Below are 13,410 nucleotides of genomic sequence, written 5' to 3'. Positions count from 1 at the left end.
ATTTCATCCCATTTAAAGCTGAAACTGGAACAAATAAAACACTGAAGACCTTTTAAATCTCTGGTTTTTGTGTGGGTTTGCATAATTTTAAACAATTAGTAGCCTTCTATTAATTTACTGAAAAAAATATATTATTTTAGGGTTTTGATCTGTCAAATTCAAAATAACATTGGAAGTTGGATATAATATATGCAGGTTGTACAATGCTGAATATAGTAAACCCAGAACTTGTTAAAAAGCTTTATTTCCCCAATTTATTTATGAATGACAGGAGAAATATATAAGCATTGGTAATTATTTTCAGAATTCAAAATTGCTAGAAGTTTAACTACATATGAAAACTCCAGAAATTGAAACAAAAAACCCCTCTAAAATGCACTCCTCAAAGCCTCCATTATACTAAGAACCAAATGGAGATATTATCAGACATTATTATCCTGATTTTTAAAGCAATTCAGTTTTGAGGTATATTAGAAAGTTAAGGTGTTTTTCTTGCAAAATTTCTAAGAAAAAGATGTGTATATACTCTCCTTCAAAATGTAGTCCTTAGATAGGTAGTATCCACTAACCTAGGAAGTTTTTTACAAACCATTTTATGGAGTCCGGTGATCTACAACTGGAAGTGTTAATATCAGTTTTATTCTTTGTAGCCCCAATACTAATGAAGTCTAAAATTTCTGTTAACCTCTTCCTTGTATTCCAGTTTGATTACTAGAGAAAAAAAATAATTCATTTTTATGTGCTTGCTCTCATTATTTCTTTGAAAGAGACATCCATTTATGGAGATGTCTCTAACGAGTGTCTTGAAAGAATAAATTCAAATAAAGACAAAAGAACAATTTTGAACAATATTGATTATTGCTCTCCCCAGTCAAAGCAAACAACAGGTATACAACTTTATAGGAAGCAAAGTAAATGCTAAAAACTAGACATCCAAATAAATAGTAACCTTTCTTAGTAATGTCAGTTGCCTAGCTGTAATGAAGGCCATACTAGTATAATTATTTCTGTTCTGAACTAACTCATTCCATGAGATTTAGCAAGGCAAAAATGCATATCTCCACAAATTTGAAATATTCAGGAAAATTGTAATTCCTTTGTTAAAAGTAGTGCCCACTCCCATTTTTTTCCTGCATCTACAAACATATTTGTTCCATGTTTATTCATCTCTTTCTGAGCTCTAATGTATTCTCTGTCCATGTCTCCTACATATCCCACCTCATCTGGTGTGTCGTGAGGATGCTTTTTCATGCCCAGTAAATCCCATCATATTTATCAGCTATCATTGAATCTATTCTAACTAACTAAAAACAAACAAAAAATATAATAAAATAAAATTAAAATGTGAATCCCTGAAATTGCTTTTTCTTCTATCTGTACAAATATTTCTTCTTAAAAGTGAGTGCCCAAGCCCAGACTATAGGTAACTGCCCAGATACAACTATATTAAAAACAACATCATATGATTCTATTGCATAATTTCATTAGGTTCTGTGGGATTATCTCAGAGCTGAATTTGTATTCTGGATATTAGCTAGTATCACAGAAGCAAATAATTACTTTTAATTTATTTTCTCTACTCTGTCCATCCTGGTATTTGTGAGCACATTATTTTAGTCTATCTGTATCATGGGCCAAATTATTTACCATGCACCTTTTCAGACTTTGGATTAAAAGACATTGATTAAAATTATTTTATGAGTTCTGTGATAATTCTGTGCAGGACATCGATGTGCTTATTAACACACTGGGTAAAAGTCATCGCACACAATAACAATATTTTAGATATCCTTGCTGTTAGACTTCATATTTCTTGATGATTTCTGGATAATTTTTAGAATGCCATTATTTGCAACTGCGATTGAAAGCATGCACCAGGACTTTTATAGCAACAGGAGCTGTTTGAAGCTACAGTAAGAACTTTGCAATATGTAGCTGTCAAAGTAACTGTTGAAGACCAGTGTTACTTTCTCTTTACTAAAAGATTTTTAACACCAGTTGTGAACTGACCTCTTCTGGCTGACATTGGGCTCCTGTGACAGAAATAAACTGTTTCTGCCTGGAGTCTACTGACATCCTGCTACTCCTTCCTCCCCCAGACAAATCCGTTAACATAAAAACTTGAAGGATTTAAGTGCTTAACATCTGTAGTAAGAAACATCTGTATTAACAAACATATTGATCTTTATTAAAAGTCACCCATCTTTATGTTTTTACAGTTAATAGATAAAGTGTAACATTTCCAGTGCTTTGCTAATCACAACAGATCATTATTATGTAGTAGTGTACCATGATGTGTTCAGGCATGGAGAAGTAGTAACTCACTACATGATACTTAACTCTTCCAGACACAGTTCAGTCCAAAAGCTCATATTTATCAAATAATTCCTTTTTCATTAAAGTTAATGGTAAACCTCATGTTATCTTCCAAATGAAAGCAGTTTAGAGATGCTCCAGCTAATGTAGTCTTTTGACTTATTAGGCTTATTAGCTCAAGCATGGCACCAAACTAGCATGAACCAGGCTGGCTCAGGCGCAGAGCTGGTGAAGTGAATCATGCTGTTCTGCTTACATTTACTGATTCAAATCCCTGCTCACTCAGGCGTGTTTCTACCACACTCTGTTGTGTAGGTTAGATGGACCCTGTCCTTTTGACTAGATTAATAAGGTCAGATATTCAACTGGCAAAAACTGATTTGCTCCACTGTTGTGAGCAGATCAGCTGTGTGGCTATATCGACTGATGATCTTGTCCCGAACCTTTAATGTCACAGAAAGGGTGATTTTAATTTTTTATGACTCTTTATATGATAAATTAGCAGGGTTAGGCATCAAATGTGGTTTTCCACATTTTTTTTCCATAGAACCAAACAAACGTTTTAAAAATATTCCTGCCTACTCTACTCATCTTTGATTCTTAGATGCCTAGCATTCATTTAAAAAACAAACCGATTAAATGGGGAATTATGACAATAACCTCTGGAATATTCATTCCCCATATTGCCTTTTTCTATTTATTTTGCTATTTTGTAGAGTAGAATTTTGGCAGAAGCCTATGAAAAAAACAGTCCCTGTCAGCTGTATCCAACAGCTCTGAAATACAGCACCTTACCCTGCTCCATTTGCATTCTCATCCCTAACATCTCATCTTTTCATGAAGAACCTGACAATCTACAGAGGACAGCAGTAAGAGCAAAGGTCTTGAGAGCTCCAGCAGAAGAGGAGTTAATCTGATAGTTTGTTTCCTCACTAACAGTTTTTCTTACTATTTCCTGCTTTGTTGGAAAAATTACCTGAATTGCCTGATTTCATTACAAAGCTAATATCACAACAGTGTAAAAGGTTTATCTCTCTCCCTGACATTCAGAAAGGATGCAATTGTATCATTGAAACTGTTCACCCTTGACAGGCTGTTGAGAGGTCTGTGGGCAAATGTTAATGAATTATCACAGTTAATGATATCTGAATACATAGTACATAGTAAATTAAAAAAAAAAAAAAAAGGCAAATTCAAAACATCCTCTGTCCTCTCTTTAATTCATGGCATTTTTCCCCTTTTAATGAGCATTAGGTGATCACTTTCAGTTTTGCACTATGTTGGCTTACATTTGAAACAGAGCTTTTCTAAGTAGTATTGGGAAGAGACAAAGAATGGCAAGGTTGAATAGAACATCTTATTTTTGTAGATTTTTGTTGTTGGGGTACGTTCACCTTATAGTGAGGAGGGTCCCAAACTCCCCCTAAGAACTTTTACCCCATTTCCCAGCATCCCTTTTGTCTAATGCCTTCCTTTGTAGGGGTTATTTTGCATATTTCTGTTTTACTTACATAGTGGAAGTCCTTTCTCTAATCTAAAACCTTTGAAAATTAATGGGAAATATTTGCTGTGATTACACTAAACTTTAAATTATGCATCAATAGATTCAGCAGATTCAGCTGAAAATACTGATTCAGCAAAAAAAATAGATATGTTTCTAATTTTCAGTGTATAGCTCATTTGAATAATACTTGTGTGATTAAAGCTAAGCTTGTGATTATTTTGTACAGAATATCAGTGATTCAGGACAAAAGCAGTAAAGATAATTGTGAGCACTGTGATTTCTAATCCATCCTACGTGAGTGATCAGATCTGTGGACCAAACTTTTCTGAGCTTATTCACACAAGCAGCCTTTTGACTTCAATGAATCTGCTTATATGACCAATGTGTACAGGCAAGGAAACACTATAGGTGAATGACGCAGAATCTTACCTTCATTTCCTAATTCCTCTAAAAGCAAAAATGTCACTAGCTAAATGGCAAAGGGCCACCTGGACAGGCCATCTACTTTCAACTATCTGGATCTCCAGTAAAAGCAAGTCTGCGTTGTTACACTCGCTTTAATGCAGCTACATTGTCTTTCACCTGGCCATGTATATTTAAATGTCTTGAAGAGAGTGATGAGATACATTAGGGCCCCAGTCTAGAAAAACTCTTGGTTTACTTCTTATCATCAAACATGAGCAATGCTGTCAATTACAAGTACTTTCCCAGCTCTTGGTTTAAACGATTTTAAAAAAATAAAATCCCAGGGGAAGTCCCTGAAGTAAAGTAAATAATGCTGCAGTGAAATAAAGTTACTTCTCAGAAGACAGGTTTTCTCAGATGTTATCCCCGTGTACTAAAAGATGAAGAGAAACAAAGTAATTTCAGAAGTTTATTGCAAGGAGCACACCTTTGTCAGCAGCCTGATATAGCCCTTATTATTTAATGAACCCTTTTAGTTAGTAATTTTTAAATCAATATGCAAACCCACCCTTTAGGACCCTTGTTCCAGTGATGTGAACTTTTAATTTTAGACATATAAAGAAATAGCTATATAAGATGTCACAATATTTGCATTCAGGTCTTTTGTTATAACACTTAATATGAATAGCACCAATTTGTGAATAGGGCTGTAAGAAACGCTTAAAAATAAATATCCTCAGAACACTTTCTTTTCCTCCCTGTTTTCCTGTCTCCTACACATGAAAATAAATGTCAGCCTTAGTTTCTGGATTCTAACAATCGTTCTCAAACCTACCAGAAATTTCTAACAATTATATCTTTTTAAAGGACGTACAGTTGGGCTAAACTGGGCCATTTCTATCTTGGTTTAAATTTGATTCAAGAAGCAAACTGTACTGAAAATATCAGATGTTTCCAAGATCTATACTCAAACATTTGTGTATCCTGCGATGTATTTTAGGCTGAAATATGTATTTCAGACTCAAATAATGTGTGTTTCAGTGCTCTCTATCTTGTATTGTTAATTGTGAGAGTCAAAGTGCTCCTTATTTCCTCCCTGATCATGTCTGTCTAAAGCACCGTTTCCCTTCTTTGCACACAAGCATTTCATGGGAAAGCAGACATTGTACAGCCAGCCAGGTCCTAGGTAGGGATGAGTGTAGAGTGAGGCTGGAAGACTCTCCAGCATGTAGCCGTCACATAGTCTAGATGTTGTCTGTATCTGCTTTACTGCACCAGTGATGAAGGGTGTGGGAGTTGGGGCTGAACAGCTTGGAGTAATCAAAGATAGCTCAGTATTTGTAAAATGTTGGATTTTAAGGGTGCTCAGTCCCTAAAGAAAAAACAAACCAACCAGTCTTGAAGCTTGTGACAAAAAAAGTTCAAAAGAAAATACCTGCATTCTTGAATACATTCGTGGTACATTGCTTATTACTCATATCCCAAATGTGACTTTGCATTTTACAGTGGATAAAAATGGTTTCCTCCTTCTGAAAAATATCAGAAAGGTGTGCTTTACAAACCTGTGCTGCTGCAAGATAATAGCTTTTTTTCCTTAGGCCAAAGTAATGATGCTGGTCGTTAGAAGCAGAGGAACATTCAGACCATCTAAGTTCAGACTCCTCATTTTTAATGTCTATCCCTAGAATATATGGGATCCCGTCATAGGCGTTTTCTGCAGCACTTGCTTTTCCCTGCTGACTACATAAGGAACACATTCCTAATATAGGCACCAAAGTTAGATTTGTGAAGTGACAGCACCGGCATTGTGCAGATTTATTACCGTAATGTGAGTAAGAGCAGACTTGAAACACTAGGGGATAAAAAGCCAACCCCCAAAAAACTCTTCCTATTTATTTGTCCTGGGCTCCTTGTCAATTTGATGCAAATAACCATGAATATTGAGATTGTGATCTGTTTCTGTTTAAGTGTTTCCTTGCTCCTTGTTTCCATGATAAACTCAGGGGCTAGAATAGGTCATTTAAAAAATGAACATAGGAGTTTTCCATTAACTTTCTTCGGAATTAATGCAATCTGGTCTCATCTGCATCACTCCCCTGTATATTGCGTCATAAATAGGCAAGGAAGCAGAAACTCCACATAGTGGCCACAGGTGTCTCTTCTAATCAGTTTACTACAATCACAGCTGAGAAAATCAGGAAAGCTTTCCCTTAAACTCAAATTTCACATAGCTGATCTGTATTTGTGGGTTATTACACAGTACATGTGAAGTTCTTTGGAAACTGATACAAAATATGGAGAGGTTTTTCTATGTATGTATTAAAGCTGATGAAAGAATTTTTAATTCATTATTTCAGTTTTAACATTAATGTGTTTTAACTTCAAGAACACTGTAATAGTATTATGGCCTGACTAGTGATAAAGCCTGATAGTCTTGATGTGTCCATTCATTGGGAGATAATTACATGAGTTTAAAGCTTAAGAATATCAGGTCCCAGCTTTCTTCTAAGCCACTTTATAAGTGTAAGCTCCCATTTCATTTCAAGGAGAAAATGATACACATGTAGGGAAGGAGGGAAGGAACAAAGAAATATGAGTAAATAGTCTTAGAGACCAGAACCTGGACTTTCCAAACAGCATTTATACATGAAGTATTTCTTAGAAAGGGGTTCCCTGCCTTAGGGGAAGGGGACAGTGCCTCAGGCAGCAGCCAGTAGTGCTGATTTTCTGGGAGCCGTGTCAGAGCAGAACAAATCTGCATTCTGCAGATTGCCAAGCAGGGAGTTATACAACAGGAATGTGTTTTTGTTACGTATTTCACCAGGATGGAAGAGACCTGTGCTCCCTGTTCTGTGGAACAGTACAGGATTCAGATGAAATTTGCAATGGTTTCTACCAGGGATTGGTACATAATGCAGATGTTGGGCAAGAAGACAAGGATCATTTTCTCCTGCTGACACTTTGTTTTTGCATGTGTACTTTTTCTGAAGTTGTGGAATACGCAATCCATTTGCACACGGGAGACTTGAAGAAAGCAGATGCCACTGGTGAGGCCTATCTTTGTATACAAGGAGAAAAGAGTGACTCGGGGAAACGATGGCTTAACTCGAGAAACAGCCTGATCACTTTCGCTAGGGGGCAGGTAAAACCATGAGGGAAAAATGTAACTGAATCTGCAAGTGTCTTTTTGTTAAAACTTATGTTTACATGAAAGTTTTCATTGACAGAGTATCAAAAATACTAATGTTTTATATTTCATATAGACAAAATTTTCTCTTGTAACTAAGGGGTGATTGTCTCTATAGGTAACATGTTGCTTTTAAGCATCACCAGCATTGTGCTACACTGAAACAGTTAAGCTGTGAAGCAATTCTGAGTTAGACTAAATATATCCTAAAAGTTCTATTTTTATATTCCAGATGTTTAAGGACAGGGAGGTACCAGTGCTTTCTTAAAATACGCCTGGTTGCCAGAACTGATAACATTTCTGTAGGATATCTTGCCTTTGTACCTACTTTAGATCATGACCTTTTCTTGTTAACTTTCCTGAACACTAATGTCAGTGTTCCAAGCAGAGTTTTGTTTTTTCATGTTTCAAAATCTTCCACCCACTTACTGCTTTTAAACATGATAAACACATTCTTGATTTCTGAGGCTTAAAGGGCTTTTCCTAGAAGAGTAATTCCTGGAGTAGTTATTGGCATCAGAACAAAGTAACTGAAACAAATTTCAGATCAAAAGGAAATATCTACTTCAGATCAAAAGGAATTGTCTAGCTGATACTTTACTAGACCCTGCTGTTTGCTCTGAGTTTAAGTTTGGAACTTAAGGGAATCATAAAATCATTGCAAAGTACATAGGAATCTTCTTTTGGGGAGGGCAGGAGGGAGTATTTAATTGTCATCAGCCAATCCAGGTTAGTTTGTTCTTATGTAGAAATCTGCTTGAAATATCACAGAATCACAGAACAGTAGGGGTTGGAAGGGACCTCTGGAGATCACCTCATCCAACCCCCCTGCTTGAGCAGGGACACCTAGAGCAGGGGGCACAGGAACGTACGTGTCCAGGTGGGGTTTGAATGTCTCCAGGGAAGGAGACTCCACAACCTCCCTGGGCAGCCTGTTCCACTGCTCTGTCACCCTCACAGGAAAGAAGTTTCTACGCATATTGAGGTGGAACTTCCTGTGTTCCAACTTGTGCCCATTGCCCCTTGTCCTGTCATTGGGCACCACTGAAAAGAGTCTGGCCCCATCCTCTTGACACATATACTTTAAATATTCATAGGTATTGATGAAATCCCCCCCTCAGTCTTTTCTTCTCCAGGCTGAACAAACCCAGGTCTCTCAGCCTTTCCTCATAAGGGAGATGCTCCAGTCCCCTGATCATCTTGGTAGCTCTCTGCTGGACTTGCTCAAGCAGTTCCATGTCCTTCTTAAACTGGGGGGCCCAGAACTGGACACATTACTCCAGATGTGGCCTCACTAGGGCAGAGTAGAGGGGGAGGATAACCTCCCTCTCCCTGCTGGCCACACTCCTTTTAATGCAGCCCAGGATATTGTTGGCCTTCTGGGCCACAAGGGCACAGTGCTGGGTCATGGTCAGCTTGTTGTCCACCAGCCTGTACTGGTGCATGGGGTTGTTCCTCCCCAGTTGCAGGACCTTGCACTTGCTTTTGTTGAATTTCATGCGGTTCCCCTGGGCCCAGCTCTCCAGCATGTCCAGGTCTCACTGGATGGCAGCACAGCCTTCTGGTGTATCAGCCACTCCTCCCAGCTTGGTATCATCAGTGAACTTGCTGAGGTTACACTCTATCCCATCATCCAGGCCACTGATGAATACATTAAATAGGACTGGACCCAGCACAGACCCTGGGGAACACCACTAGTGACAGGCCTCCAACCAGACTCTGCTCTGCTGATCACAACCCTCTGAGTTCTGTTGTTGAGCCAGTTCTCGAGCCACCTCACTGTCTACTCGTCTAACCCACCCATATGCTTCATTTACTCTTTAATCATGCCTCTGTTTATTTAATCTGCTTTTCTTTTCACTTCTAAAGATTCTAGAAGACACAATGATTTTTGTATGAAAACCAAATTAAATCATTGTTAGTCATTATGTCCTCGGTATTCCTTTATTTTCTTTCTTCATTGTGGAAGAGAATATGCATGCCCAATGTCATGCTCGTCAAGAACTGATCAAACTGCTAGCTCAGATTTCACAAAATAAATCTGAAAATAATAATGACAGGATAGTAGGGTTCATCTGGCTTTACAAAGTAATGTAGGGAATTTTATAGATTAATCTTTTTGGTGGTATAGATAATAGTTACATATAATATATCTTAAAGGTAATACCTTAGAGAAATCTGAACAGCTAGACTGTTTGAAACAATGGATAAGGTTCAGTACAGACTGAAAGAGGGACTGATTCCTCTTTCTTTGAAAAAAAATGGAATTGTCCTGAGCTTTTTTTTTTTAATTCTTTATTTTGTAAGAATGTATGTTAAATTTTCATTAAGAGTAAAACTTGTAGAGAAAACTGTGTGAACAATCCAATTGACTTCTGTGACTACTCACTTCAGTGGAGATATAACTTATCTGCAAAATCATGAGGATTTTTTCTGTATAATTCGTATTCTGTGCCAGTTTTTGAATGGGACTCTTCAGGAGGCTAAATCCTCCATCTGAAACTATAAAGGGCTCTTCTGTATCCTGGGCTATAGCACCCTTATGTTCTTCTTATAGAAACGATTTCAAGTAACAGCTGTTTGCTGTTTGGGTATTCATTTTCTCAGAGTTTTCTTTACTCCAACTTGCCCTCAAATGCCTGATTCTCTGTTCTTAGTCTTTGCTCTTTTTTCTCTAGATGACTCTTGCGATCAGTATGGTTCTCACAGGTAGCATGAATTTTTGTATGCCATTGTACTTGGCAGCAACTACGGGAACAATACATTTTTATTGTTTGTTTTCAAGCCCACAAACTGGTCCCCAACTTTTGTATTTAAATTGGATTTTCAACCCAACCTTTCCAAGACAACTTCTGTCTACAACAGGGTAGCTCATGAAGTCACAAGAAATGAGAGTCTTACTCGCAGCTATTTTATTCCACATCTAGTTTCCCAAAAGAGTAGATGAGTCCGTTCATGAATAGTATGTTTCCAAACCTCGTTTCTTCAGGCCCAATTCAAAAAAAGCCAATAAATATACACTTTAAGCAATGTGTGTCTGCAGTGTCAGTGTGCATACTTATGTGAGCTCTCCCACTGATTATGAAGGAAGATGACTGCACAAAGAAGAAAAACATGTATATGCAAGAAGTTGAATATACTATGAAGATTTACAGTAGGGAAAAAAGGGAAGATTCTATGAGGTCTATTCATCATGCAAGTCTGTTTCATGTGGAAAATTTGACCTATTTTAGATATGGTTTCATTTAAAAAACCCTTATCTCAGATACTATTCACTTCTTTCCCCTTTTCCTGCCTAATTCCCAATAAATTAACTGAATTTTAGTGAAAATGAAATTGCTCCAGATTTTCAGAATTCTTAGACATCTATTGTTCATCAGTTTCATTGGGAGTTAGGTTCTGGATCAAAGTAACTTTCAATACAAGCAGTAATTGATCTGAGTTGGTTATTTCAGCTCACGAAGGTACTAGAAATGAGCACTTTATTGCTAGTGTGTGTACCTGATCTTTCCAAAATTACTTCCTATTAAATACAGCAGCATTTTGAAATTCATAATTCATAATATTAAATGGATCAGAAAATATCAGTTATATCAGGTAATGTTTAATTATGAACTCAAAGACAATAGAATGGCAAAAAACAAGATAAATTTTCTTCCACTGAGATACAAAACAATGACCAGACACACAAGGCTAAACTGATACATATTGAAAAGGAGATACATATTAAGTTTAACTAAAATATAATTTTGATTGTTTTCATATTGCAGGTGGATGTTTTCAAAATCAAAGCAGTATACCTTGGCAGGTTGAACCAAGTTCTTGTTGGATTTAAGAGTCTAAAAAAAGGTCAGCAATTTTTTCAGTTAATGTATGGTAATAATGATGTAGATTATCAGATTTGGGAGATCCTAGAACTTCAGAAATGTCTTAAAATCAAGATTAAAAATCACAAATGATTTTTTAGAAGTTCTAGAAAATTTGAAATTGCTTTCCATTTGCTGCTGTTTGTTATTTCTGTTGGACTATACACGTCAAGTATCCAGCTTGGTTTTACTAAAATATGTAAAGGATTCCTAGGAAATGTCATGACAGTGTAAAATGGTAAAATTATATGTGAAACTTTTCTCCATAAAAGTTATTATGTATTTATAGGTACAGTCAACAAAGCTTTTGTTTTTCAGGAAGCAATATGACAACATGCTTTTGTAATTTTTGACATTTTTTTTTTTTTGTCTCCATTTTTAGATGATGGACATTTTCATTCTAAAAGAGAATTATTTTTTAGGACTAAATGCTTCCAGGTTAAGATAAGAACAGAAAAATCAGTTCATCAGATTGGGAAATGGAACCTGGAAGAAAGGCTCTTCTGGCCTCATAGCTTTTTTCTCCTAACCCATGAGAGATATATACTTTTTTAAGGGATTCTGCGTATGTGAGGTTGAGTGGCAGATAAAAAGGCTGCACTTCCTTCAGCATTTTTTTCTTGTCCTCCTTCCAACTCCAGAGCAGCTGTTGGAGTTTAAGAAAATTGCTTACTTCTTCAAAATAAATAGCAACAACAAGGAGCATCATGAATTTTTATTTTCCTCAGTGCTTTGGCTACAATTTTGTCCCATTATTTTTTAGAGGCAACAGAACAGAGATTCTACAGATATCCTCATTCTGCAGATAATGTTGATAATGGAGATAAGATTGTTCCAGAGCATGATAAGCTGCGTCTCTTGTTCTTTTATCTTTATCAAAAAAACCCAAGACTATAAAGATGACTCTGTAGGTTAAACTCAGACTCAGAAAAGCTGATTTGGAGACTATTCCCCACATATTTCCTAGATGGTAATATTAAATTAATGATTTCTGTGTACATTGTGTGTAATGTAATTCATCATTAATGGTGAATGATCAAACTTCCGTTGCCTTCACCAGGACTTGTAGTATAACCAAGTTTACCAGGACACAGAGGTCTAAGTCTTCAAATATTTTTTTTTGTCCAGAGTATCAACACAATGGTCTCAATCAAGAGAAAACCTTCAGCTGAAGTTTGTGCCTTATTAGATAGCACAGAACCTCACCAGAAAGTTAGTTGAGTGGATTTTCTAATGGCTGATGTGGTAGAAATCCTGATAAATTTTTCCTTTAGGATATTGACAATATCATTTCCTATGGGCAATTGCTTGTGTCTAGAGATCTCATATAGAAGCCTTTTCATACTTTGTGACACTAATAAATCATTAAATCAAATCTATCCCTATGTTTAATTTCACAAGGTCTGTAAAAACTTTAAGACTTCTTCACTTTGTTGAATATTTTGGAGTGTAGGGGAACAGACAAAACCACATATACACACAGCCAATATATTTTCAGAAGTTTTATTTCCTTAAGAAGTCCAGCAAAAGAAAATGTTTTATTGATTTTCTAAAGGCAGAAACTTATGACTGCATATACAGAACATTTTGTTGCTTAAATGGTATAAATTAATAATGTTCTGCTTATTTTCAATCAGATGAGTGGTTCTTGGAAAAAATTGTTATAAAAGAAGTCCTCTACCCTTTTTCTGCACATGTTTTTGTTCACAATGACTGGATCAATAAATGCTCCAAGAAAAATTTTGTAGAAGTGGCAATTCCGCTCAAAGGTAATACCAGCAGAAATGTCCTTTATTTGCACAAATGACTACTGCACGGCAGTGCAGAACAGAGCCAGTACAAGGCTACTTCACAGTGTAGGCAGAACTGAGCATTGGTACCCCAATGGTGAGGGGCAGGGGCCTGGACCAAGGTGAATCACACCTTCTATAAACAAGGCGGAAGAAATTATGCCTGGGATGGAGAAGATGGAAATGGCAGTATTGAAAGAGTCTCCTCTGGCAGCACGTATCCTGTCCTTGCAACAATACAGAGAAGATAGGCATGGCCCCTACATAAGTCTGACATGGATTCATGAAGCAGCTGGGCTGGTTTTCTACACCTCCACAGGGCTAAAATGAGTCATGAGGATT

The 13,410-nt window shown here is 36.7% G+C and overlaps 1 protein-coding gene and 1 non-coding gene across 2 annotated transcripts in view; both read left to right on the top strand.

The window, feature by feature from the left end:
• LOC104042565 (RP1 axonemal microtubule associated) overlaps window positions 1–13,410 on the top strand; it is a 177,882-nt gene that overhangs the window by 112,439 nt on the left and 52,033 nt on the right. The window contains exons 37-39 of the mRNA XM_064445442.1: window positions 7,216–7,367; window positions 11,183–11,261; window positions 12,916–13,047. Of these exons, the coding sequence (XP_064301512.1) occupies window positions 7,216–7,367; window positions 11,183–11,261; window positions 12,916–13,047 (363 nt within the window). The remainder of the gene's footprint in view (window positions 1–7,215; window positions 7,368–11,182; window positions 11,262–12,915; window positions 13,048–13,410) is intronic.
• LOC135312312 (U6 spliceosomal RNA) lies at window positions 13,269–13,374 on the top strand. Its single transcript, XR_010371883.1, has one exon. It is a non-coding gene; the product is annotated as a U6 spliceosomal RNA (small nuclear RNA).

The sequence above is a fragment of the Phalacrocorax carbo genome, chromosome 2, assembly GCF_963921805.1.
Source record: "Phalacrocorax carbo chromosome 2, bPhaCar2.1, whole genome shotgun sequence".
In the NCBI taxonomy this organism is placed as follows: domain Eukaryota; kingdom Metazoa; phylum Chordata; class Aves; order Suliformes; family Phalacrocoracidae; genus Phalacrocorax; species Phalacrocorax carbo.
This window is presented reverse-complemented; position numbering and strand designations above follow the sequence as displayed.